Source organism: Balaenoptera borealis, assembly GCF_965194805.1.
Source record: "Balaenoptera borealis genome assembly, chromosome: 1".
Lineage (NCBI taxonomy): Eukaryota > Metazoa > Chordata > Mammalia > Artiodactyla > Balaenopteridae > Balaenoptera > Balaenoptera borealis.
This window is the reverse complement of record NC_138860.1, coordinates 144669839-144697474: the sequence shown is the minus strand read 5'-3', so window position 1 is coordinate 144697474 and position 27636 is coordinate 144669839. Positions and strand designations below refer to the sequence as shown.

The 27636-nt window shown below is 34.6% G+C and overlaps 1 protein-coding gene across 6 annotated transcripts in view; it reads right to left on the bottom strand.

Annotated features, from left to right (window-relative positions):
* OMA1 (OMA1 zinc metallopeptidase) overlaps window positions 1-27636 on the bottom strand; it is a 92745-nt gene that overhangs the window by 53377 nt on the left and 11732 nt on the right. For 4 of the 6 annotated variants that reach the window (XM_082358226.1, XM_082358227.1, XM_082358225.1 and 1 more), the window contains exons 2-7: window positions 19900-20418; window positions 17228-17456; window positions 13859-14032; window positions 13652-13759; window positions 10747-10875; window positions 7507-7581 (exon numbers count right to left, since the gene is read on the bottom strand). In XM_082358226.1, the coding sequence (XP_082214352.1) occupies window positions 7507-7581; window positions 10747-10875; window positions 13652-13759; window positions 13859-14032; window positions 17228-17456; window positions 19900-20399 (1215 nt within the window). In that variant the 5' untranslated portion in view covers window positions 20400-20418. Of the gene's footprint in view, window positions 1-113; window positions 6216-7506; window positions 7582-10746; window positions 10876-13651; window positions 13760-13858; window positions 14033-17227; window positions 17457-19899; window positions 20419-27636 lie in introns of those variants that run through there. The other 2 variants (XM_082358228.1, XM_082358229.1) reach the window with 2 other exon arrangements.

Genomic DNA, 27636 nt, shown 5'->3' with positions numbered 1-27636 from the left:
AAGACGAAAAGGTAACCTTCAGAATGGGAGAAAATATTTGCAGATGAATCAATGGACAAAGGATTAATCTCCAAAATATATAAACAGCACATGCAGCTCAATATTAAAAGAACAAACAACCCAGTACAAAAATGGGCAGATGACCTAAATAGACATTTCTCCAAAGAAGACATACAGATGGCCAAGAAGCACATAAAAAGATGCTCAACATCACTAATTATTAGAGAAATGCAAATCAAAACTACAATGAGGTATCACCTCACACCAGTTAGAATGGGCTTCATCAGAAAATCTACCAACAAGAAATGCTGGAGAGGGTGTGGAGAAAAGGGAACCCTCTTGCACTGTTGGTGGGAATGTAAACTGATACAGCTACTATGGAGAACAGTATGGAGGTTCCTTCAAAAACTAAAAATAGAATTACCATATGATCCAGCAATCCCACTACTGGGCATATACCCAGAGAAAACCACATTCAAAAAGACACATGCATCCCAATGTTCACTACAGCACTATTTACAATAGCCAGGTAATGGATGCAACCTAAATGCCCATCGACAGACAAATGCATAAAGAAGATGTAGTACATATATACAATGGAATATTACTCAGCCATAAAAAGGAACGAAATTGGGTCATTTGTTGAGACGTAGATGGATCTAGAGACTGTCATACAGAGTGAAGTAAGTCAGAAAGAGAAAAACAAATATCGTATATTAACACATATACGTGGAACCTAGAAAATGGTACAGATGAACCGGTTTGCAGGGCAGAAATTGAGACACAGATGTAGAGAACAAACATATGGACACCAAGGGGGGAAAGCTGCGGGGCAGTGGGGGTAGTGGTGTGATGAATTGGGCAATTGGGATTGACATGTATACACTGATGTGTATAAGATTAATGACTAATAAGAACCTGCTGTATAAAAAGAAAAAAAAAACCTGAAGTAGATTTCAAAAGGCTAAAGATGTATATTGTAATCCCAAAAGGAACCATTAAACATAATGCAAAGAGTTATATCTAAAAAGCCAATGAATGGAATACTAAAAAGTATGATTAACTCAAAGAAGGAAGAAAAGGAGGAACAGAGCAACCAAAACATAGATAAAACAAATAGCAAAATGGTAGACCTAAATACAAGCATATCAATAATTACATTAAATATAAATGGACTATACACTTCAAACTAAAGGCATAGATTGTCAAACAATAAAAAAGCAAGAACCGGGGCTTCCCTGGTGGCGCAGTGGTTGAGAATCTGCCTGCCAATGCAGGGGACACGGGTTCGAGCCCCGGTCTGGGAAGATCCCACATGCCGCGGAACAACTGGGCCCGTGAGCCACAACTACTGAGCCTGCGCGTCTGGAGCCTGTGCTCCACAACACGAGAGGCCACGACAGTGAGAGGCCCACACACCGCGATGAAGAGTGGTCCCCGCTCGCCGCAACTAGAGAAAGCCCTCGCACAGAAACGAAGACCCAACGCACCCAATAAATAAATAAAGAAATAAATTTATAAAAAAAAAAAAAGCAAGAACCTAGTTTATGCCATCTGTAAGAGATGCATTTTAAATACAAAAACTCAAATAGTTTGAAAACAAATGGGCAGAAAAAGATATTCCAAGTGAACAATAACACCTAAGAAAGCTGGAGGGTGTATATTAATGTCAAGCAAAATAATGTCAAACAAAATTAATTCCAAGATATATGCCCAGGAGTAGGATTGCTGAATCATATGGTAATTCTATTTTTAGTTTTCTGAGGAACCTCCATACTATTTTCCACACTGGCTGCACCAACTTACATTCTCACCAACAGTATAGGAGGGTTCCTTTTTCTCCACACCCTTTCCAGCATTTGTTATTTGTAGACTTTTTAACAATGGCCATTCTGACCAGCATGAGGTGGTACCTCATTCTAGTTTTGATTTGTATTTCTCTAATAATTAGCAATGTTGAGCATCTTTTCATGTGCCTATTGGCCATGCACCCCTATGTTCATAGCAGCACTTTTCACAATAGCCAAGACATGGAAACAACCTAAATGTCCATTGACAGATGACCGGATAAAGAAGATGTGGTACATATATACAACGGAATAGTACTCAGCCATAAAAAAGAATGAAATAATGCCATTTGCAGCAACATGAATGCAACTAGAGATTATCATACTAGGTGAAGTAAGTCAGAAAGAGAAAGACAAATACCATTTGATATCACTTATATGTTGTATCTAAAATGTGACACAAACCTATCTATGAAACAGAAACAGAAAAAGGGACATAGAGATTAGACTAGTGGTTGCCAAGGGGGAGGGAGGTGGGAGAGGGATTGTGAGTTTGGGATTAGCAGATGCAAACTGGTAGATACAGAATGGATAAACAACAGGGTCCTACTGTGTAGCACAGGGAACTATATGCAATATCCTCTGATAAACCATAATGGAAAAGAATATGAAAAATAAGGGACTTCCCTGATGGTGCAGTGGTTAAGACTGCACGTTGCCAATGCAGGGGGCCCGGGTTCGATCCCTGGTCAGGGAACTAGATCCCACATGCATGCCACAACTAAGAGTTCGCATGCCACAACTAAGTAGCCCATGTGCCGCAACTAAGGAGCCTGCAAGCCACAACTAAGAGCCAGCACAACCAAATAAATTAAAAAAAAAAGAATATGGAAAAGAATGCATATATATGTGTAACTGAGTCACTGCTGTACAGCAGTAATTAACACAACATTGTAATTCAACTATACTTCAATAAAAAATAAATTTAAAAAAATTAATGCCAAACAAAAAATACTTCAGAGTATTGCTATAGAGACAAATAAAAAAATACTTTACAATAATCAACCAGTTCAATAAGAGGATAAAATAATCCCACATGCGTATGCACCTATAGAGAGCTTCAAAATTCAGGAAGCAGAAACTAACAGAACTGAAAGAAAAAATAGACAAATCCACAGTCATAGTTAAAGATTTCAAAACTCCGTACTCAATAGCAAGTAGACAAAAATTCAGAAGATATAGAAGATTTGAATGACTCTATAAACTACCTTAACTTAATTGATATTTATAGAATATACACTCAGCAAATACTGAATACACATTTTTTCAAGTGATGGAACAGTCACCAAAATAGACCAAATGATACACCACAAAGTAAGTCCCAACAGAGTTGAAAAAATTAAATTCTCACAGAGTATATTCTCTGACCATGAAATAATTAATTAGAAGTAAACATTTAGACAAACTCCAAATACCTGGATATTAAATGACTTACTTCTGAACAACACATGGATGAAAGAAGAAATCACAATGGAAATTTTAGAAAATATTCTGACTTAACTGAAAATAAAAATGCAACATATCAAAATCTGTGCCTAGGTAAAACAATGCAGAGTGGGAAATTTAGAGCTTTAAATGCTATTCTAAACAAGAAGAAAGTCTAAAACCAATGACCTAAGCGCCTGCCTTAGAAAACTAGAGAAAGAGTAAATTAAACACAAAGTATAAAAATTAGATTTCATAAAAATTTTAAACTTTTATTATTCAAAACACACTATAAAAAAATAAAGCAAGTCACAGAATAAGAGAAAATATTTGCACAAATATTTGACAAAGGACGTATATCCAGCATATGTATAAAGAACTCTTACAATGTAAGAATAAGAAGACAACTCAATTTAAAACTGAGTAAAATATCTAAAAAGACAGTTAACAAAAGAAGATACATGAATGGCCAGTACACACATGAACATACACTCCACAGCATTAGTCATTAAGAAATACAAATTAAAAATATAAACAGAGTAAAAACATCCGAAATAGGGCAAGGACGAGAAAACAACTATGTGTTACTTATAAGAGACACACACATAAGAACACAGAAAACTTGAAAATAAAAGAATGGAGTAAGATATGACAGGCAAGCACTAACCTAAAGAAAGCTGTCACAACAATACCAATAAAGGAAAAAGAGAACTTCAGGCAAGAAGCATTACTAGAGACAAAGAGGGATTACATATTGATAAAAGGATCAAGCTACCAGTAAACTCTAACAATCCTATGAGTATGCTAAAAATAGTATTAAAATATAAAAAGCAAAAATTAATAGAACTAAAAGGAAAAACAGAAAAATACAGAATCACGAGAGACTAACCTCTCTTGGTAACTAGAAAAATAAAAGCAGAGAAAAAAATTCAGCAAGGATATAGATGATCTGAAACAACAGATTTAACAAACTTGACAAAATTGACATATGTAGAACACTGCACCCACAATGGCGGAATCCACTTTCAAGTGCATACCATTTTAACAAACTTGGTAACATGCTGAGCCATAAAGCAAAACTGAACAAATTTGAAAGAATTCACCATTCAGTATATTCTCCCATCAGACTGTAATTAAGCTAGACATCAAAAACAAAAGGTAAATGTTTAGAAATCAAGGAATGTTTAGAAACTAAGGAACCCAACAAATGTTTAGAAACTAAGGAATATACTTCTAAACAACCCATGGGTCAAAGAAGAAATTACAATGAAAACAAGAATATTTTAAACTGAAGAAAACAAAAACATATCAACACTTGCAATATGACGAGATATTCCAAAAAGAAAATGGCTAGGCATAAATGTATACATTCGAAAAGAAAATGACAAATCAATGACATAAAATCAATGACATAAGTATCTATCTTAAGAAGTTAGGAAGAACAGCAGATAAAGCTCAAAGCACAAGGAAATAAAGATAACAATAGTAACTGAAACAGTAGAAAACAAACATAGAATAGAGAAAATAAGCAAAGCCAAAACATCTTTTTGAAAAGATTAATGAACGTAATAAAATCTAGCAAAAAGACAAAGCATATATCACCAATACTAGGAACAAAGGGGACATTTTTAAAATATACCTGTAGAATGCAGGAATCCTTGAGACATTAAAGATATATGAAGAGTATATCAAAACAACTTTATACCAATAATACTGAAAGTTTAAACAAAACCTAAGTTTCTAGAAAAACAAAACTTATGAAAACTGACACAAAAATATAAAAAACTGTATAGTAGTTCTACATCTATTAAAGAGTAGTTCCACATCTATTGAATCCATAATTAAAGACCCTTCCACAAAGAAATGTGTAGGCCCATATGGTTTTACCTATGAATTCTCCAAATATTGAAAAAATAAATATCACTATTCTTACACAAACTCTTACAAAGAAGAAGGAACACTACCCAATGCTTTTTATGAGATCAGCATGTTGATACCAAAACCTGACAAGACATTACAAGAAAATTCCAAGCCACTACCTCCTATGAACACAGAAACATTCTAAACTAAACATTAGCAGACCAACTCTAGCAATACATTAAAAGGTTAATATAATTGACAAAATTGGTTTATTTCAAAAATAAAAAATTGTCATTTTTTAAACAAAAAAAAATTATTGTAATTTGCCACACTAACAGATTAAAGGAGAAAGACTATATAATCATCAATAAGTGCAGAAAAGCCATTTGAAAAACATAACATTCATAATTTTTAAAAATCTCTTAGCATATTAGAAATAGACGGGAAACTCTTACCTGACAAAAGTCAGGTTTAAAAAAAGCTTACAACAAACATCAGAATTAATGGTGAAATACTGAATGCTTTTCCACTAAGATCAGGAAGAAACAAAGGTGCCCACCATCAACACTGTGCTGAAGTTTCTGGCCATTGCAATTAGGTAAAAAAAAAAAAAAAGGAAGTATACAGAATGGAAAGGAAGCAATAAAGCTGTCATTATTCTCAGACAGCATAACTATGTATATGTAAAAATCTAAAAGAATCTACACACTATTAGAATTAAGTGAATTTATTTAGCAAGGTTGCTGGATACAAAGTCAATGATAAAAACAAACTATTTCTATATATAGGCAAATTTATTTTTTCAATGACATTGTTTATAACAACATCAAAAATGTCAAACACTTCGCAATAAATCTAACAAAAGATGTATAAGTCCTATACACACAAAAAAATTTCAAAACATCACTGAAAGAAATTAAAGAACATCTAAATAAATGGACAAATATACCATCCATGGATTGGAAGACTCAATACTGTTGACACTAGTCAGCTGTCCCCATATTGATCTATATTCGATGCACACAATTCCAATCAAAATCCTAGGCATGTTTTTGTACAGGTATGTGATTTGACAAGCTGATTCTGAAATTTATATGAAAAAGCAAAGGACCAAGAATAGCCAAGTCAATACTGCAGAACAACATTGGAGGACAGAAATCAAGATATCAAGATATCAGATATCGAGACTTAATACACAGCTACAATGACAATGTGGTATTGGCTCAAAGATAAATAACAGGCCAATGGAATACAACAGGGAGTCCAGAAACAGACTTACATATAGCCTCCCACATTGATGACAAAGAGACACTGAAGTATAGTGGAGAAAAGATAAACTCTTCAATAAATAGTGCTGAGTCTATTAGATATCCACATGGGAAAAAAATTATCTTGACCTCCTCCTTATATTTAACAAAACAATAAAACTTCTTGGAAATAAAACAGGAACAATTTACTGAAATAAGCAAAGATTTCTTTATCAGAACACAGAATGCACTTACCTAGAGGGAAAATTTCACAGACTGTAGTACATTAAAATTAGGAAATTCTTGATAGAGCCAATCTGTGGCCCATCATTTGGGAACCTCTTAATCTATGCAGTCTGATAATTCACTTAATTCTACTTATGTAACATTCAAAGAACACTGCTTTTGTGAATGAGTAATATCTTGATTTATGAAATTAAATCCATAAAACTCATAATGAGAAATTCAGATAATAGTAATTTTCAATAGTTAGGACTTTTAATAACTACTGAAAACTCAACAAAGAATCAAATACAATAAGAATTTAATATGTGAAGTGGCATTGTTTTCACTCATTTTTAAAAATGCAGTTTTACTTTTAATGTTAAATCCTACCAATAATACGCAGTTATCACAGGTGAGTAAAAACAGCAGACAGGCAAGAAGTGCCCTGTTAGGTAGATATGAACACAGCCAACGTAAACCAGAGAAAAGGCCCAGAGCTGCTCTCCGTGGCTAGCAAAAATAAGCCATCTGCTGCAACAAAAATAATCTGAAAGGTACAGAGTAATAAGCCTGCTCTTCTATCGTTTATTAAATGGTGAAAATTCAGGTTGCTTAGCCAGGAATATAGCTACAGTAAGATAAACCTTTCTCCAAGTGGGGAAAAACAGCTACACATCATCGTACTTACTCAAAAAGCCTCCTTCGATCAGCAAACTAAGGGAAAGGAGTAAAATAAAGATAGCAATAGCTTCCAGAGGGCACAGACTTAAAAAGGTATTAATGAAAAATTATATATAGTCCAACTTTCATTCTATGCCCATGCCAAACCTCATTAAGATGATACACATTTATCTTTTACTATGTGAAGGACACTGTGTATTCTCAACTACTAAATATTTTACCTTTGCAGCAAGTTGTAGTCCAATTTTGTCAGCTTCAGCCTCCAGTGTTCTACTATATGGTCTATCAAACATAAACTAAGAAGAAATAAGAAAGAAAACTTCCATTAAGGCTATTTCATAACAAAAGGAGCAAAAAATGAGATTGTAAAAATTAATTTCACGAAGTACCTAGGATATAGTTTTTATGCTCTCCATGATTAACATTTAAAGAACACCATGGTATAAAAAAAGTGCAGCCTTTATTTCCTCCATCAGAGATTAATATTTTTAAAACATGGAAAGAATAGGAAAAAACCATGCCTGCAAACTTTTGGAGAGTCCACAGTATCATATAGTGGACTTCTATTTTTCCAATTATAATCTCTACTTACTATGTAGAGGATTCCCTAAGAAAGCTTATTGATGCATGATTTTTAATATGACCAAGGAACATTGTGATCTTGCAGTTTTAAAAGAAAATTGAAAAACTATAGCTATATAATAGCCAGTGACACTACTAGAGGATTTATTTCAGTTCGAAAATTAACCATATAGCAGAATGTTCTTTCTTTGACATATTATCTTAATTTCCTCTTTGATTTCTAAGTATTGATTAGTTAGGAAAATGAACTTTTCTTCCAACTTCAATAAAAGAATACAAATAGATATTATAACTGTAATTTTCCTAATTACTTGTATTTATGTGAATGCTTTCCAGTTAAATACTAATTTTCAGTAAGTACTAAAACTTTGTAGAAGATGGATCAATAGGCAGGATTTTTGAGAGAAGAGCTATTAATTGGGGAAGCAATTTTTCAGAGGTAGCTGCATGTCAGTAATGGCTAGAAATAGTAAAATCAATCTAATCCACTGTATATGACCATTAGATATGACTTGCTTCCTTCTCGATCATGTCTGTTTTAGGTTGCTGAACTATATTATACAGTGTCTGCACTTTCCATAAGCAGTCTGCAGGTGTCCCAACGAATCTGCCGGTAGTATAACCAATTAAAAACATTGGCTTTAAAAGGAAAGAAATGTGTTCAAGCCCAAATGCTGATGTGTATTAACTATTAGTTCTGGGCTAATTTTTTAACCCCTCTAAGCCCAATAGCATCATATGTAAAATGGAGCAGTAACAGTACCAAACTCCTAGAGTTGCAGAGAGGATAAAATGAGCAAATAATAATAACTCCCATTTGTTGAGTCCTTATTTGGTACCAGGTACTGTGCTAAATGCTTTCAATCAGTGGTTCTTAACTGGACGTGATATTGTCCCTCAGGGACATTTGGAAATGTCTGGAGATATTTTTGATTGTCACAACTGGGGTTGGGGAGAGAGGGGGGAGTGCTACTGGCGTCTAGTGGGTAGAGGCCAGATGTGTAGAGGCATCTAGACGTGTAGAAGCCACTGAACATTCTGCAATGCAGAGGACAATTCCCCACAACAAAGAATTATCTTGTCAATTCTTTGTCAATTCAAAATGTCAATAGTGCCTATATTGAGAAATGCTGCTTTAAATGTATAATTAAACCCGCAATAATGCTTTGAGTTAGCCACTACTATTATCCAAACTTACAGATAAAGAAACTGAAACCTATAATAAGTGAAGTAACCTGCTGAAGTTCTATAAAATTTAGGTCTAATAGAGATTAAATTCAAACACAGATCCATCTGATCAGAGCCTGTATTCTTAACCCCTGTACAAAATTAATCTATAATGTTTATCCTAGTGCCTACAATACAGTAAGTACTCAATAAATGTTAGCTACTATAATCATTAGTAATAGCTCTCAAAACCCTACCTGGTAGCGCTCTATGAGGGCTGCTACATTGTACCCAGACAGTTAAGTGAGGGCCCCCTACTTCTTCCTTCCTCTTTTCCTTTCTCTGACAAAAAAATGTCAGCAATTCCCCCTCAAGAACTTCACTATCAGCATTCCCCTCTACTCTCCAATCACAATGAGCAAGCTTCTAGAGAAAGAAATATTTCCTTGTCACCAAAATTACTGGGAGGGGGCCTTGATTTAGGGAAAAAGACTTCAAACAGAAGTAATCCTTACTTCATTTTCAGTTTAATTATTAAAGAATTATACTCAAATAGCAGGATCATCAAGTATTTCAAGGGAGAAACAGCTTCCAGTTATCTTTCTTAAGACTTAATCTCCTGATTCCATTACAGAAAAAGCTATATATTGATAAATGGGGGGGAAACTACATTACCTTCTTTGACTTCCCAGCACATTAATGATAAAAATAAAATTCAAAATATGAGATTCTATAATCTAAGCAATAACCATTCTTTCTTTTTCCGTTTAAGAATCTTTATTTCAATATAAATGAAACCAAATGATATGCTAACACTGATTAAAAGACTTAGTTATTCAATTTCTAAAGCAATTTGTCTCAAAGAATTTTATACATTGGATTTAAACAGCACCCAGATGGCACTCTGATGGGTGCTCCACAAATCACTGGATAAACAAATAACAGATTGTTCCTAAATAACCAAACCTCCCAGGACAAGAAGAAATATCTGACGAAAGACATAAAATAAAATAACTAATGATAGTTAAACAAAGCAAATATTAAGATTGCAAGACCTCCTTTCAGTAGTGTACTGTTTTGAACAAGATGGAGGACTCAACAAATTTTATCAGATGACTATCATTATGCATAAGTACTAAAAACAAAATTAACAAACACCTATTGAGACTGTCCTTTCAGTATTTTCCAGGCAACATTAATTTAACTGGGAGTGAGGAGATGAGGGTAGTCAAGCAGCTTCTGCCAACCCTGCGCCCATAAAAGTTTACAGGTTTTAAGAGTTCTCCATTAAAATGCAAATAATTTGGGGGAAGGGAGAGACATCCAGTGAGTACACCACTGTTACTAGGAGACAAAAGGGGAACGTCTGAAGGTAAAGCAACAGAAGGAAAGAAAGGGTTGTGACTGGGTGTCCCTCTGTAAGAACAATAACTATGAAAAAAAAAAAAAAATGCTAGCCAAAAGTTGCCAAGCCCTTCTAACCCATCTATCTCCATCATATAAGAGATGTAGTATTTTCTAATTTGAATGCTCATTATTAAGAATATCCCCTAAAAATAAGAAGACGTAAGACCCTAAAAATTAGCACCCGTTTTTCATGATAAGATTCATGATAAGGTATGAAAACATTTCTGGTACTTTTTCCTTTACAGTAATATTAAAATGTTCTCACCACAGGCCATTGCAAATTCAACTTATTGTCTCAGACTTACCTCCTGCAATTTAGACTGAATCCATTGGCCCAAAAGTGCCAAACTATCTCGAGGACAAATGGCCCAAATCATTGTGAGAAAAATCAGACCTAGGAAATCCAGGAAATGAACCAAGCTAGCCTTTTCTGCCTGAGAAAAATCAAAATAATGAAAATTACACTTAATAAATTCAGATAGTACATGCTTATATTTTCTAGTTCATCGTGTGTAATCACATTAAATAATTACATGTGTTTAACTGAACTTCGCCAAGTAAGATTGCAAATTCTTTTTCTTCCGTGTGCTTTATCCTTTCCCAGTCTGTTTTTCCCAGCTCTTGCTTACATAGTTATGCATTCATTTATTCATTTAACTAATGTCTACTTGAGCCACTACCACCATTCAGATACAATGACAGGTTCATTAACCTACAGTGTCTTATACTAGCAAGCATAATAATCTTGTAAAATAGGTACAATTGTTCCCTATTTTATAGATAAACTAAGATGAAGAGAGATTAAAAGAGTTGCCCAAATTCACAAAGCAATTAGTAAAAGAACAAGGAATCAAACCCAAGAAGTGACAGTTTCTAATACAGTCGCTAAATCTTTTTAAAAAATCAAATAAATGTGTTTATTATGCTTATACTTTTAGACAGAGACCAAACACTACCTAACATATGAAGCAGTTAAAACAAGGAACAATTCAGGAAAATATTAGAAATTTATTTTTTAAATAAAAGTCTTTTGACTTCATGACCTAATATGTGAAGAGTCATGCAAGTTTGCAACTTTATCAGCCTGGTATTTCCCACCAGGAAATTTAGTTATATGATTTTTTATATTTACTTATAGCAGTAACCAAAAAATGTTTTACTTAAAATAGTTGTTTGGAGTAGTAATAACTAAATATAAGTTTAATGCACTGGACTGTTCATTGTTCCTCACTAAAGTTGCTGAATAAATGTTATTGTAATGCTGATACTGATAATATAGGAATCATTACTTGAATGTATGAAACATGGCTAACAACTAAAAATAATCACCTAGAATACTTCTTAATATAATCTGCCCTCACAAAGCATTCTTTGCTTCATTGTAAGACTCATGAAAAACAATTATGGAATTATTTTAGCACTAAATGATGAAGTCATTATAGAAGAGAAAATCCTTGTAATTAATTACTAAAGAATATAATTGTTATTACATAATCTTAGAAAACTAAAAAATTTTTTAAATTTGTATTTGTGAATAATGAAAACATAAAATGGAGACTCCTAAAAGAGAAAACATAGTATTGACAGTGTCTAAGACCTCTAACAAAGAAATATTAATAACTATTTCCTATTTTTAAGACCATTTGCTTTTTATGTCTTGTCTAATTATTGCTCTTGCACTGATAGAGATGACAACATTATGCTGAATAAGGCACTGGCCTAGAGGCCAGAAAAATTAATGTACTGAAATGAACACCTTTTAAAAACTAAAAATGGCCAAAATTGATTGACTTTGGAGTTATGAAGCCATTTCTAGAAAGACATAACGTATTTCAACTGCTTAGATTTATTCTTGTATGTATCTGTTTAAGGAAAAGATTTTTTTCTATTTTCCTGTAACTCAGAAGAAACAAAGGAGATAATTACTATTTGCACTCTAGAATAGCACAACTTTGGCCCACCTCATCTTTTTGATACTCTAAGGAAAAGACAGAATTTGAGATGACTTTTAGAGGGATTAATAACGTTATCATTTCCACTTGAAGTTAATATTACTTTCATTTCTGATATATTCACAATCCTTCCACTATTTACCTTTGTGTTTTCAATTAAAAAATATACCTCTCTCTAATCATGTGAACAAATGAGCCATGCACAATTTTTAATGAATAAAAATAAAAATATGAGTAAACAAATAGATTATTTTTCTAGATTCATACCAAGTCAAACAGATGTATATTCACAAGGGTATAAATCGACCTGAATTCCATGATCTATGAGAAAAGTGCTGCCAACAGCCGGGTAACTGTAGGAAAAGGAAGCAGTGCCAGACTTGCAAACAGAAAACCTTGATTAAAGTTCCAATTCTGCCAGTTTGTCACGTTAGTCATGTTATTTAGAGTCTTTTTAAACATTAGAGACCTCGTACATAATATAGCAGCAGTCCCCAACCTTTTTGGCACCAGGGACCGGTTTCATGAAAAACAATTTTTCCACGGACAGGGTGGGGGGATGGTTCAGGTGGTACTGCGAGCGATGGGGAGCGGCAGATGAAGCTTTGCTCACCCGCCTGCCGCCCACCTTCTGCTGTGCGGCCCAGTACCAGTCGACGACCCGGGGGTTGAGGACCCCTGTAATATAGGGATATTAAATACCTACCTCATGAGGATAGTATTAAAATTATGAATGAGAAGGTATTAAAAAACTCAGTAAAGTGTAAAATGGCAAGGTATCATTATTATTACTCTGCATTAATTATACATGGCATATCATTCTAGACATTTTCAAAGATGCTCTAAGCTATCCTCTGAGAATGAATAAAAAAGTAAGAAAACATTTACCACTTGAATAGTAATATCACTTTCCTACAGTTGATTTTCTGACTAGATTATAAGTATGTTAATAATTATAGGAAGTTTAAAATCTAATTTGAAATAATTACAGGTTGAGAATAATCACTTCTTAGCAAAAAAGACAGGTGATAAAAATAGTATTTAATAGAAACACTAATTATTCAGTATCAAACACTAAAGACGATAAAAATTCTCAAAATTACCCAATCATACTTTCTCAGGTAACAGAATAAGTCAATTACTAAAAACTAAAATTCCATCATAAAAAATAACTGAAAAGATTCAGTTCTCTAAAAGATTTAACTTGCTAATTTCAAAGGAGTGTTTCAACAACTGAACATTCATTTTAGGTACTTACGGCATGCTCAAGTACTGCGTGTGCTATTTCATGGCCCAGAAGGAAGGATAGCTGATGAATATCAGTCACACTATTTAAAAGCCCAGTGAAGATAAACACTTGTCCATTCTGCACCATAATGAAAATAATGTAAGGAATTAGAACAACATAAAAAACAAGGACGCTAAATTTAACAATTAAAAATTAGGCTGGGTAACATTTACTTACTGGAAGCACAAAGGCATTTATATCTGGGGAATCAACCACATGAATTATCCAATTGATCTCAGAGATCCCTGGAATATCTTTATTGCATTCAATTAAATGATGAACCACTTCTTTAACAGCCACGTATCGGGCGTCTTTCTCAGTTAGCATATCATTTTTAAATTCTTCCATCCACTGAAAGATTAAAAAGAAAAGTAGTCTCTAAGAGAGTGTTAGTTCTACAAAATGTTTATATTGCTTTAAGTAGTGTTATATGGCACTTATTGTTGAACACTTTAATTTTTAATTATGTAAAAATATACACATATTAAATACTCAAAAAATTTCAAATTTGAATTATTTATGCAAAGGCAATCTGGTTTCTCACAAAGAGAATAAATTCTAATAACTAAGATTTTTCATATAAATTGGTTGAAATAAAAATTTTACTCTTCTATTAGCCTATAAACAAATAAAATGCTTAAATATTATTTCTAATTTCCTAAATATTTTAGAAAACAAAACATTGCCTAGAGAACAGTAAGATTTCATATAAGAAAGTAAAATACAAAAGAAAATTACTTTCATAACATACTGAATAGAAAAACACCCTATACTTAATAAGAAAGTTAAACTTCCACCAAAAAAAGGACACTTCATTAAAGTGTTTTAGCCAGACAGATTGAAATTACTAAAATTTTAGAACTAATGGGCATATCATTTTCTCTATATTATGCTAATTAAGACTAACCACCATATGAAGACACTTTCTGAAGCTATATTCATGAGACTCTTTCAAGTGTACTTCGAAAAGTGAGGATGTTCTGAAAATATTAAATTTCCATAAAACGTATAATTTCTTTCATATATGAATCAAGAAGTCCATAACCTTCCTCCTTGAGATGCATTAAAAACAGATGATTTTATAGAACATGAATTTAAAAGTCTTTATATAGCGGGACTTCCCTGGTGGCACAGTGGTTAAGAATCCGCCTGCCAACGCAAGGGACACGAGTTCGAGCCCTGGTCCGGGAAGATCCCACATGCCACGGAGCCACTAAGCCCGTGTGCCACAACTACTGAAGCCCACACGCCTAGAGCCCATGTTCCGCAACAAGAGAAATCACTGCAATGAGAAGCCCACACACTGCAATGAAGAGCAGCCCCCGCTCACCTCAACTAGACAAAGCCCGCGTGCAGCAACGAAGACACAACACAACCAAAAATAAATAAATAAATAAATTTATTAAAAAAAAAAAAGTCTTTATATAGCATTTTTTAAAAGCACAAGTCACCAATGTAAACCGTCTGAAACAAAGAAAACCACTGAAGTAGACACAACAAAAAAAATTGTATGTAATTATAGTACTTTATAATAATCCTATAAGAGCATGTGTTTGAATTTTCATAACAAGCAGGTATTACATTAGTAGGCTAAAAAATAAGAAAAAAAATATATGTACATGTATATAATTTTTTAAAGCTTCTTAGTGATATAAATGGTAGAAGATAACACTAATTTAACACTAGGCCTTTCTCAATCTTAACAGAACACTTTCCTCAAACTTGCTTCTAACTAGACTATTCTAAGAAACATCTCAAATCTCTGTATAAACTGTATAGAAGAGATTGGTCTTATCTTTATTAAGAACAGTCTTTTTAGTGAAAAACCATTATTTCCTTTTTTATGGTAACTTTCCATTAACAAACTCAGAAGCTCAATTGAAATAAAAATATATAAAAATCTAACCATGACAAAGCTGTCAAGTGAGGTTATAAATTCAACAAATATTAATTGAGCACATACAGGCACACCTCAGAGACATTGTGGGTTCAATTCCAGTTCTCGATATCTTTATTGAGATATCCACCACAAAGTGAATATCTTAATAAAGCAAGTCACATGAATTTTTGGTTTCCCAGTGCATACTGTGTGCAACAGCATTATGTCTAAAAAAAACAATGTACATACCTTAAAGAACACTTTATAGCTAAAAAATGCTAACCATCATCTAAGCCTTGAGCAAGTCATAATCTTTTTTGCCTAACAAATATAATAGTAATGAAAAGGCTTGAAATATTGCAAGAATTACCGAAAAGTGACATAGAGATATGAAGTAAGCAAATGCTGTTGGAAAAATGGCACCGATAGACTTGCTTGACACAGGGTTGCCACAAACCTCCAATTTTTAAAAATGCAACATCTGGGGGCTTCCCTGGTGGCGCAGTGGTTGAGAATCTGCCTGCCAATGCAGGGAACATGGGTTCGAGCCCTGGTCTGGGAGGATCCCACATGCCGCGGAGCAACTAGGCCAGTGAGCCACAATTACCGAGCCTGCGCGTCTGGAGCCTGTGCTCCGCAACAAGAGAGGCCCCGACAGTGAGAGGCCCGCGCACTGCGATGAAGAGTGGTCCCTACTCGCTGCAACTAGAGAAAGCCCTCGCACAGAAACGAAGACCCAACACAGCCAAAAATAAATAAATAAAAATTAAAAAAAAAAAATGCAACATCTGTAAAGTGTAATAAAGCGAAGAACAATAAGATGAGGTTTGTCTATACTATTTATGTGCCAAGCATGAGAGATAGAAAGATGATCCGTCCTCAAGGAACTCACTAGTGGTATAAAATGTTTAACTACTTGAGTGACTATACTTTCCAAGGAGGTATGACTTCTGAATTCCAACTTTATTTTGCATTCAAAAAATATAATAAATAGCCAAAATTGATGTGTGGGGGGTGGGGGGGAATATCTTATTCTACTTTATTTTCAAGGTACAAAAATTCAAATTACAGACCTATTTATTCAAAAAATATATACTAAGCACTATTTTGTACACTGTGCCAGTACTTAAGATGAAATGATAAACAGAATAGACAGGGTCTCTGACCCCCTGGAGCTAGTCTAGAAAGGGAGACAGATCAACAAATAAATAATTATGCAAATAATTATGGTGTTACCCTCATGATAAGTGTTTTAAAAGAAAAGGACAGTATGCAAAGAGAAAAGTAGGAGACCTAGCCCCAATATAGCCAAGCACAGAGCATAGCTACAAATGACTAATTCATAATGCAGTCTGTATGAAGGATACCCCCTAGAGCCTAACGTAGCCACCCTGCCTAACCCAGTCAGGATAATCAAGGAAGGCTTTCCTGAGAAAGTGACATTTAAGGTGACATGTGATGTGCAGGAGTTAGCTGGGTGATCCAGAGGAAAGGCAATGTAGGCAGTAGGAATACTAAGCATGAAAGGTCTGAGACCTTTCGGAAAAAATGCTAATTTGCTATCAGAGATTAAAATTAAAAACTAGTGCATCTTTCATATTTAAGAAACTTTCCTCCTTTGAGTATTACATCAAGCAATGTAGTTAAAAACAATTCTTTCTACTTACTGCTTCATATTCCAGTTCTGATAAAAGTCTGAAATGTTCTTTCCCCAGTAACAGAAGCTTGCTCCTTCCTGTGACTGGACTCACTTCCAGGTGTGTAAAATAAAATACTACAAAAAGCAATCCAAAGCTACTCAAACCAAGGAATAACTTCCATTTATTCTTCCTTACACTTTCTTTAAATAGTTCCTTTTTGTTAGGAGGAAGTGCCTGCCACCATTTCCTTATGCCCCTAGAGCAAAAAGAAAAATTCAAAGTTCTGATAATAGAATCAGTACATATCACCAAAACTTAATGCTTATGCTAAAATTCTGTCATCAAATACTCAAATTTTTATATGTTTCTGTATAGATGTTTTTTTCAGTTTTTAAAAATTCTTAGCTAAATGATGAAAAAGTAATCAATTATATGGAGCTATAGTTAAAAATTCTAATGCTCATTTGAATTTTCTTCAGTTATTTTAAAGGTAAACGCTAAATGAGAAGCTGTTTTACTATAACTACCATTAACATTTATTGACTGTTTAGCACGTTCAAGGTACTCTTCTAATGCTATACGTATATCATCTCATTTAATCTTCATAATAATCCTGTTACAGAAGAGAAAATGGAGACTTAAGAGAAGTTAAACAATTTATACAAGGCTGTAGAGTTAGTAAGAGGAAAATGAGGCAAGGAAGGCAATATAATAGGGATGAACTGCCCAAATAAACATCTGAAGGCGTTACGGTACAACAAATCTATACTTTTAACCACCACTGCCCCCACTGCTCGTCAGACATCTGACACAATCTGCCAGTACTTCAGTAAGGTACAAGGGAAACTATCTCAGCACTGATTATAGAAACAAGTATTGCTCAGTAGCAGAAACTCCACTAACCCCTCAAGAACATGACAAAGGAGAGGTAATAAAAAGAGCATAAGCACTGTAAATACGGAAATGAGAGATTTTATAGATAACATCTGGGGAGGTCCAATTCTACCAGGCAACAATATACTCTCTGCTGCTTGTAAGGGTTCATGGACATTTTGACAACCAGTAATGTTTTCAGCACTGGAACAGAACTTTTTCCCTATGAGTTCATCTGTGAAATTACAACAAGAATTTAAAATATATACATCATTCTCTTGACAAAATTTATTTTATAAAATAACTTCTTTGAGTTATCTTAATCTTGTTAAGTGACACACCTAAAATGCCTTTAAAGTGTTTCAACCTAAAAAGATTCAGATCAAACTATGAAGTATACTTATTTCCAATTTAAAAGTTTATGACATTATTATTTAAAATGTATGAAAACATATCCTAAAATAAAATTTTAGGTGATTTACTATAGTAATATCAACAAAAGGTTAAAAATAAATAAATAATTTAAAAGGATGAAAAAGTGTTATTGGCCCAAGAACTTGGGCTGAGTTGTGACAAAGATTCTCTCCTCCCCCAAACTCTACTCAGACTCCCCTGAACTCTTTTTCAAATAGGCCTTGTCTTTTGGACTGCTGTGTTCACCTCTGCACTGTCCAATTTTAGCAAGAATCCTGCTAGGTCAATTAAGTCAGAATCCCTCATCCTCCATATCTGATCACGATACCCAATCTGTCCTTATCATTCATCATCCCCCAGGTGATACCTGATCACCCTCACCTGCCTTCAGCAATAACTCTAGTAGGTCAGTTTGGGTGGAATCCCCCCTTGCTCCTGATGTTTCCTCTCTGTAGTTTTCCATCTACCAACCCCCCGCCCTGCCCACATAGCCCATGGTGTATTCAGAGCTGACTCTGGTTCTATACTGAGGTCTCTTTTCTCCTACAGCAGAAGTTCTGAATAAAATCTGTTTTTACTTCTTTAACTACTGTCTAGCTCTGGCTTTCTTTGATAGTCGTTACTTAAATTGAGAGCTAAATTAGCTGTATATTTTCTGAGTGCCAAAGCCTAGTCATAAAGAACACAATAAATTACAGAGTACAGGTCCTCGATTTTTGATAAAAAGAAAACTGGGTTGGTTAGCATGGAAGTAAGAAGGCTAGAAGGCACTTCATAGTTATCAAACATAAGAAAAGTTTATAAGGAGACAATGCTTAACTTTACCTTTCTTCAATCTTCATGGAGCAAATAAGAGAAAACAGAATTATGAGGGGGAGTTTTAAATTAAATATGAAGTATCACTTAGCTGTAAAAACATTAAGTATTATAAAGGATCACAAAGAGAAAATAAAGATTTGTCAGAAACAGAATAGAAAAATAAATAAATAAATAATAAATACTAATTAAGAGTTAACGTGGCTAGGAATGAGCCCTTTCTTAAGTAAGCAAAGTTCTTCAGTTTCATGATCCATTGTCTCAAATTCCATGAACTAAAAAGGAATGCTTGTAAGTACAGTTCTTATACGTGAGTTATAACAAACATTTCTGATTCTTGTAATCATAAATATAAGACCTTTTAAATAGTGTCTATATAAAATATACAAGAATAACTTTTAAAGATCACATTTCTGTACTATAATATGCAATAAATGATTTTAAGATTATTAAGGCATACATAAAAAAACTGAGTAGAACCAACTGTTTAGAAACTGAATTCTGAGCTAATTATGGGAGGGAAATCTATCAAGTTTTCTTTAAAAGTGAGTTTTACAGATACTTTTTAAGAGTTTATATTTTAAAGAGCATTTTACCTGCCCACAATGATAGCCAGTAGCTTCTGCACTGGTTTAAGAATCATCAGCAAGAGAGGAACCGGAGCAGCTTGAAACCGCGGAGAAGTATGGAAACTCCTGATGTCTCTTGTGGGTAAACAGTTTACAGGATGCACCACTGAAAGAGCAGGAACTACTGGAACATCTTTCATCAGTAGCTGTCTTGAAAAAGAGTTATTCCATGCAGTACATTTTTGGGTAATCATCCAAATTTCCTTACTTCTGGTGCTCAAGAGGCAGCCTGTTCTTTTGTTATTAAAAGTCCTATAGAAATGAAAGTTTTCAGGCAGAAATGTCCATCTATCACCCTGATTTACTCCCAGGCCCAGAGACTTATTTACTATATTGTTAATTTTCACTTGATGACAGTCCAGTGAGGTTACAGCTTGTGTGTTACATTTTCTCCAGCTGGTCAGTAAATTCAATCGGAAGAAAACACAGTTTCTAGCAGCAAACTGCAGTCCACAGATGAAGCTCATCTTTGTTTTGCCTGATTATCTGGAACACAAAATATAAACTATAAATATCTAAGCAAAACACTTATTACCAAACTGGGAATATAACACTTATGAAAAAGGTGTTCTTCCTTTAACACATCTCCAACTAAATTACCTTGGGTTTCTACTCACTGCCCCCTGCACCAACTCCTCTTAACAATAAAAACCAAAGAGGTTTTACTAACTTTTAACTCAACAACATGTACTTTCAAAATCTGGATTTTTTTCTTCTTTTCATTTTTTAATTTTAGTTGGGTGAGTCTATTTTTATTTTAACAGCTATATTATTTGGGGAATAAGGAATGGATTAAATAAAAACAGCACTAAGTTTCAGCAATTGGCAGTAATGGGGGGAAAGAGTATTTAATGGAATAGTAAAGTCTAACATAAAATGCATTTTTAAAAATACAGATTTGTGGGACTTCCCTGGTGGTCCAGTGGTAAAGAATCCGCCTTACAATGCAGGGGAAGCAGGTTCGATCCCTGCTCCAGGAACTAAGATCCCACATGCCGCGGGGTAACTAAGCCCGCAAGACACAACTACTGAGCCCGTGTGTCTCAACTAGAGCCCACTGTGCCACAATTACAGAGCCCACGTGCCCTGGTGCCCGAGCACTACAACCTGAGAGAGAAAACCCGCACGTCACAACTAGAGAGAAGCCCGCACACCACAACAAAAGATCCTGCACACCTCAACAAAGACCCTGTGTGCCGCAACTAAGACCTGACGCAGCCAAAAAAATAAATAAAATAAATAAATATTTTTTTAAAAACCTAAAAAAAAAAAAAAAGCAAAAATAAATAAATAAAAATAAAATACAAATTTGTTCCGTTCAAATATAATACTGGCACTTCTGATTCAGGTCAATACAGAGTAAAAGGGACTTATCCTGTCACTGAAAATAACCAAAAAAACAGACAGAATATGAAGACCTAAACAGACATTTTTCCAAAGAAGACACATAGATGGCCAACAGGCACATGAAAAGATGCTCAACATCGCTAATTATTACAGAAATGCAAATCAAAACCACAATGAAGTATCACCTCACACTGGTCAGAATGGCCATCGCCAAAAAGTCTACAAATAATAAATGCTGGAGAAGGTGTGGAGAAAAGGGAACCCTCCTACACTGTTGGTGGGAATGTAAATTGATACAGCCACTATGGGAAACAGTATGGAGCTTCCTTAAACTAATAGAGCTACCATATGATCTAGCAATCCCACTCCTTGGTACATATTCATAAAAGACGAAAACCCTAATTCAAAAAGCTACATGCACCCCAATGTTCATAGCAGCACTATTTGCAACAGCCAAGCCATGGAAACAACCCAAGTGCCCATCAACACAATGGAATATTACTCAGCCATAAAACAGAATGAAATACTGCCATTTGCAGCAAGATGGATGGACCTAGAGAATATTATACTTAGTGAAATAAGTCAAATATTATATATCATGTATATTTAGAATCCAAAAAAATAATACAAATGAGTCTATATACAAAAGAGAAACAAATTCACAGACATAGGAAACAAACTTAGGGTTGTTGGGGAAAGGGAGGGGGGAGGGATAAATTAGGAGTATGGGATTAACAGTTACAAACTGCCATACATAAAACAGATAAGCAACAAGGACTTTCTGTATAGCGCAAGGAATTATATTCAACATCTTGTAATAACCTATAATGGAAAATAATCTGAAATATATATATACACACACACACACAACTGAATCACTTTGCTGTACACCTAAAACTAACACAATATTGTAAATCAACTATACTTCAATTAAAAAAAAAAAAACAGACACAATAAGTAAAACAATGGTTTCAACATACTGAACATCAGGCAACGAAGAACAGTCATCCCTGAGAAATGGGAAACAAATAAGGCAAGCCCTACAACTGCCCCAGCCTTCTGCCTGGAGAGAGTTTCTAGGCCACTATGCAAAGAGGGGAAACCAAGCGCAGCCCAATGGTCCTCCTAAATTAAAGAGATGAAGCTGGGAATTCAAGGATATTAAACTAGTTATACATATTGCTTATGTTTAAGAAGTTAAAGGAAAGTTTGGGCATGTTATGTAGAGACATGGAATATATTTTTTCAAAAGATCGACATTGAATTTCTAGATTCGAAAACTATAATGTCTTAGATAAAAATTATACTGGATGAGACTAACACCAAATTAGACATTGTATAAATAAAGACTTACAAATTGACGTATCAATAAAAAACTATCCAAAATGAAATGCAGAGAGAAAATAGACTTTAAGAAATGCATACAGCATCACTGAGGTGTGGGATAACTCAAGTGACCTGATATATGTGTAAATGGAGTCCCTAAAAAGTGGGGAGGAATAGTAGACAGAAAAAAAAAAAAAAAACTTGAAAAAATAATGGCCAAAATTTTCCAAATTTGATGAAAACTGTAAACCCACAAATCCAAGAAGTTTAACAAACCACACACACAGGAAACACAAAAGAAACTACTCTAAGGTATATCAAATTTCTTAAAACCAATGAAAGAGAAAACCTTAAATTTGACACCTTGGATTAAATGGATACATTCCTTGAAAAACACAAACTACCAGAGCTCACTCAAGAAGAAATAAACAACCTGAAGAGCCCTATACCCAATTTTTAAATTGAATTTATAGTTAAAAACCTTCCCATGAAGAAAGCTCCAGAACCAAAAGGCTTCTACCAAACATTTAAAGAAGAAATAATAATAATTCTATATAAACTCTTCCAGGAAATTAAAAAGGAATAATTTGCAACTCCTTCCATAAGACCAGCACTACCCTGATACCAAAGACAGGAAAAAAAATTACAAGAAGACTACAGAATAATATCCCTCATGAACATAGATACAAAAATTCTTAATAATATTTCAGGAAATCTAATTCAAATATATATTAAAAAGACAATACCTCATGACCAAGTGAGGTTTGTCTCAGGAATGCAAGGTTGAATAAAAATTCAAAAATCAATCAATGGCATTTTTCACAGAACTAGAACAAAAAATTTCACAATTTATATGGAGACACAAAAGACCCCGAATAGGCAAAGCAATCTTGAGAACGAAAAATGGAGCTGGAGGAATCAGGCTCCCTGACTTCAGACTATATTACAAAGCTACAGTAATCAAGACAGTTTGGTACTGGCACAAAAACAGAAATATAGATCAATGGAACAGGATAGAAAGCCCAGAGATAAACCCACACACATATGGTCACCTTATCTTTGATAAAGGAGGCAAGCATATACAGTGGAGAAAAGACAACCTCTTCAATAAGTGGTGCTGGGAAAATTGGACAGGTACATGTAAAAGTATGAAATTAGAACACTCCCTGACACCATACACAAAAATAAACTCAAAATGGATTAAAGACCTAAGTGTAAAGCCAGACACTATCAAACTCTTAGAGGAAAACATAGGCAGAACACTCTATGACATACATCACAGCAAGATCCTTTTTGACCCAGCTCCTAGAGAAATGGAAATAAAAACAAAAATAAACAAATGGGACCTAATGAAACTTAAAAGCTTTTGCACAGCAAAGGAAACCATAAACAAGACCAAAAAACCCTCAGAATGGAAGAAAATATTTGCAAATGAAGCAACTGACAAAGGATTAATCTCCAAGATTTACAAGCAGCTCATGCAGCTCAATAACAAAAAAACAAACAACCCAATCCAAAAATGGGCAGAAGACCTAAATAGACATTTCTCCAAAGAAGATATACAGATGGACAACAGACACATGAAAGAATGCTCAACATCATTAATCATTAGAGAAATGCAAATCAAAACTACAATGAGGTATCATCTCACACCGGTCAGAATGGCCATCATCAAAAAATCTACAAACAATAAATGCTGGAGAGGGTGTGGAGAAAAGGGAACACTCTTGCACTGTTGGTGGGAATGTAAATTGATACAGCCACTATGGAGAACAGTATGGAGGTTCCTTAAAAAACTACAAATAGAACTACCATACGACCCAGCAATCCCACTACTGGGCATATACCCTGAGAAAACCATAATTCAAAAAGAGTCATGTACCAAAATGTTCATTGCAGCTCTATTTACAATAGCCAGGACATGGAAGCAACCAAAGTGTCCATCATCGGATGAATGGATAAAGAAGATGTGGCACATATATACAATGGAATATTACTCAGCCATAAAAAGAAATGAAATGGAAGTATTTGTAATGAGGTGGATGGAGTTACAGTCTGTCATACAGAGTGAAGTAAGTCAGAAAGAGAAAAACAAATACAGTATGCTAACACATGTATATGGAATCTAAGGGAAAAAAAAAAAGTCATGAAGAACCTAGTGGCAAGATGGGAATAAAGACACAGACCTACTAAAGAATGGACTTGAGGACATGGGGAGGGTGAGGGGTGAGATGTGACAGGGTGAGAGAGTGTCATGAACATATATACACTACCAAATGTAAAATAGATAGCTAGTGGGAAGCAGCCACATAGCACAGGGAGATCAGCTCGGTGCTTTGTGACCGCCTGGGGGGGTGGGATGGGGAGGGTGGGAGGGAGGGAGATACGGGAGGGAGGAGATATGGGAACGTGTGTATATGTGTAGCTGATTCACTTTGTTATAAAGCAGAAACTAACACACCATTGTGAAGCAATTATACTTCAATAAAGATGTTTAAAAAAAAAAAAATCAATCAATGTAATTCACCCTAACTGAAGAAAGAAACACTACATGATCATCTCAAAAGACACAGAAAAAGTAATGGATAAAATCCAACAACCAACCCTGATAAAAACTCTCAGTAACTAGGACATCTACAGGAACCTATAAGCAACAGTATGTTTACTGGTGAAAGATTATACTTTCCTCCTCAGATCAGGAGCAAGGCAAATATGTCTGCTCCCACCACTTCTATTCAACATTATACTGGAGATGCTAGCCAGTGCAACAGAATTAAATAAACAGATACATAACTAACTAAATAAATGGCATCCAGATAATAAAGAAGTAAAATGATCTTTATTCCTAGATAACATGACTGTCTATCCAGGAAATCCAAAGAAATCTACAAAAAAAACTATTAGAATGAGTTTAAGGTGGCAGAATACAAGAGCAATACACAAAAACACTAGCAAGTGAGAGAAGCCAGACCCATACACAGGAAGAAAAATACACAGGAAAGAACACTACTCTCTCTCCAAAAATCATGTTCTATGATTTCAGCTATATAATATAAACTGTAGAAAATGCAGACTAATTTATATACTTATAGAGAAATCAGAGGATGGAAAGGTAAAGAGGGGCAAGAGGAGGGATTACAAAGTTTGGGGGGGGGCAACTAAAATGTTCACTATTGTGATTGTGTTGTTGGTTTCATAGATATACACATAAGTCAAAACATGCACAGTTTAAATATGTCCAATTTATTGTATATCAACTATACATTAAGCTATTTTTTTTTAAAGGTACTAAAAAGAGACAACCAAATGCAATGTGTGAACTCTGATTAGATCCTAATTTGAAAGAAAAAAAATTTGTTTTAGAAGACAACTGGAACTATTGGGGTAATTTGAATATGAATTTGCTTTTAGGTTATTTTAGATAAGAGTTGCTTATTTACTTAGGTGATAAAGATGTGGTTATGTAGGTGAATATCTTATACCTGAAATGCTTGCTGAACTCTCTTTTCATGATGAATAAAACTTTCAAATTTTATAATAAAAATACATTCATGGGCTTTCCTGGTGGTGCAGTGGTTGAGAATCTGCCTGCCAATGCAGGGGACACGGGTTCGAGCCCTGGTCTGGGAAGATCCCACATGCCGCAGAGCAACTGGGCCCGTGAGCCACAACTACTGAGCCTGCGCATCTGGAGCCTATGCTCCACAACAGGAGAGGCCGCAATAGTGAGAGGCCTGCGAACCGCGATGAAGAGTGGCCCCCGCTTGCCGCAACTAGAGAAAGCCCTCACACAGAAACGAATACCCAACACAGCCAAAAATAAATAAATCAATTAATTAATTAAAAAAAAAACATTCAGACATACACACAGAACATAAAGGCAATACAGAAAAACGCTAACAATCTTTGTATCTAAGTGGTGGTTATATATGTGCTCATTAAATTTCTTTTCAGTTTTTTTTAGTGTTTCAAATCTTCATAATAAAAGTTACAGGGAAAAATACATAAATCTAACTCTGTCTAGGCTAATACAATATTATCTGGAAAGATGCTTCAGAACATCAATTTTCATAAATAGTATTATCTATATATCAAATTATTTGAAAATTACTCAAATTTTTTACATAGGAATGCTTAAAACACACTAGTATATACAAATATAAATAAATCTAAAGGAATACACACCAAACCATTCACAGTGGTTATCTGGGGTGGCAGGATGATTGTAAGGGATTCAGTATTTCCATCGTATATATTTCCGTGCTGTTTAAACTTTTACAGGATGTGTTATTACTTTTGTAAGCCCCAAATCAATAAAGGCAACTATATTTGTAATTACCATTGGTTTCCATGGGCTTCAATAAACTCCTGCATATTGTAGACCAAGCCCCTCATAATACCACCTCCCACTGTTTCTCCAGGCACCTTCCCTACCCCTCCTTCACCCATTCCAAAGCTCCAGACCCACTGATTTACTTACACCTCTCAGAAAAGCTCTCATCTCTGTGCACATCTATTTACACTGCTTAGCTCTGTTCACACGTCAAGCAAACTCCTGCTCATAGCTCACAACTAACGTGAAATTTATTCTACTGACACAGAAGTTAGCAAAAGCCCCAAACACTATATGTAGTACATATATAAGCAAAAACGTTATCATTTATATCAGACAAGTGTCACTTGAAACAGAAATAGTGCCTGATATTTTGTAATCCCTGCTTTATCCTTAAGAAAGGGTAAAGAATGGGAGAAGAAAACTATTTATACATTTTCAAAGATCCAATCACTAGACTACACAGAGCAGAAGAATCAGGGCTGACACATCCTCTTCAAAGAACTGTAGCAGGTCAACAAACATAGCTGGCAGACTTCCAGGATTACTAAATTAATGATGTGAGAAAATTAAACAATTTGGATTGTTAGCCTCTACGAACATTTCAGATCCTTAATTCTTTAAGTACCATCTCAGAATGAGCAAGTACAGCGCTCACTGGCACTCACAGCTGAAGCCGGGAAGACAGTTTTAACAAC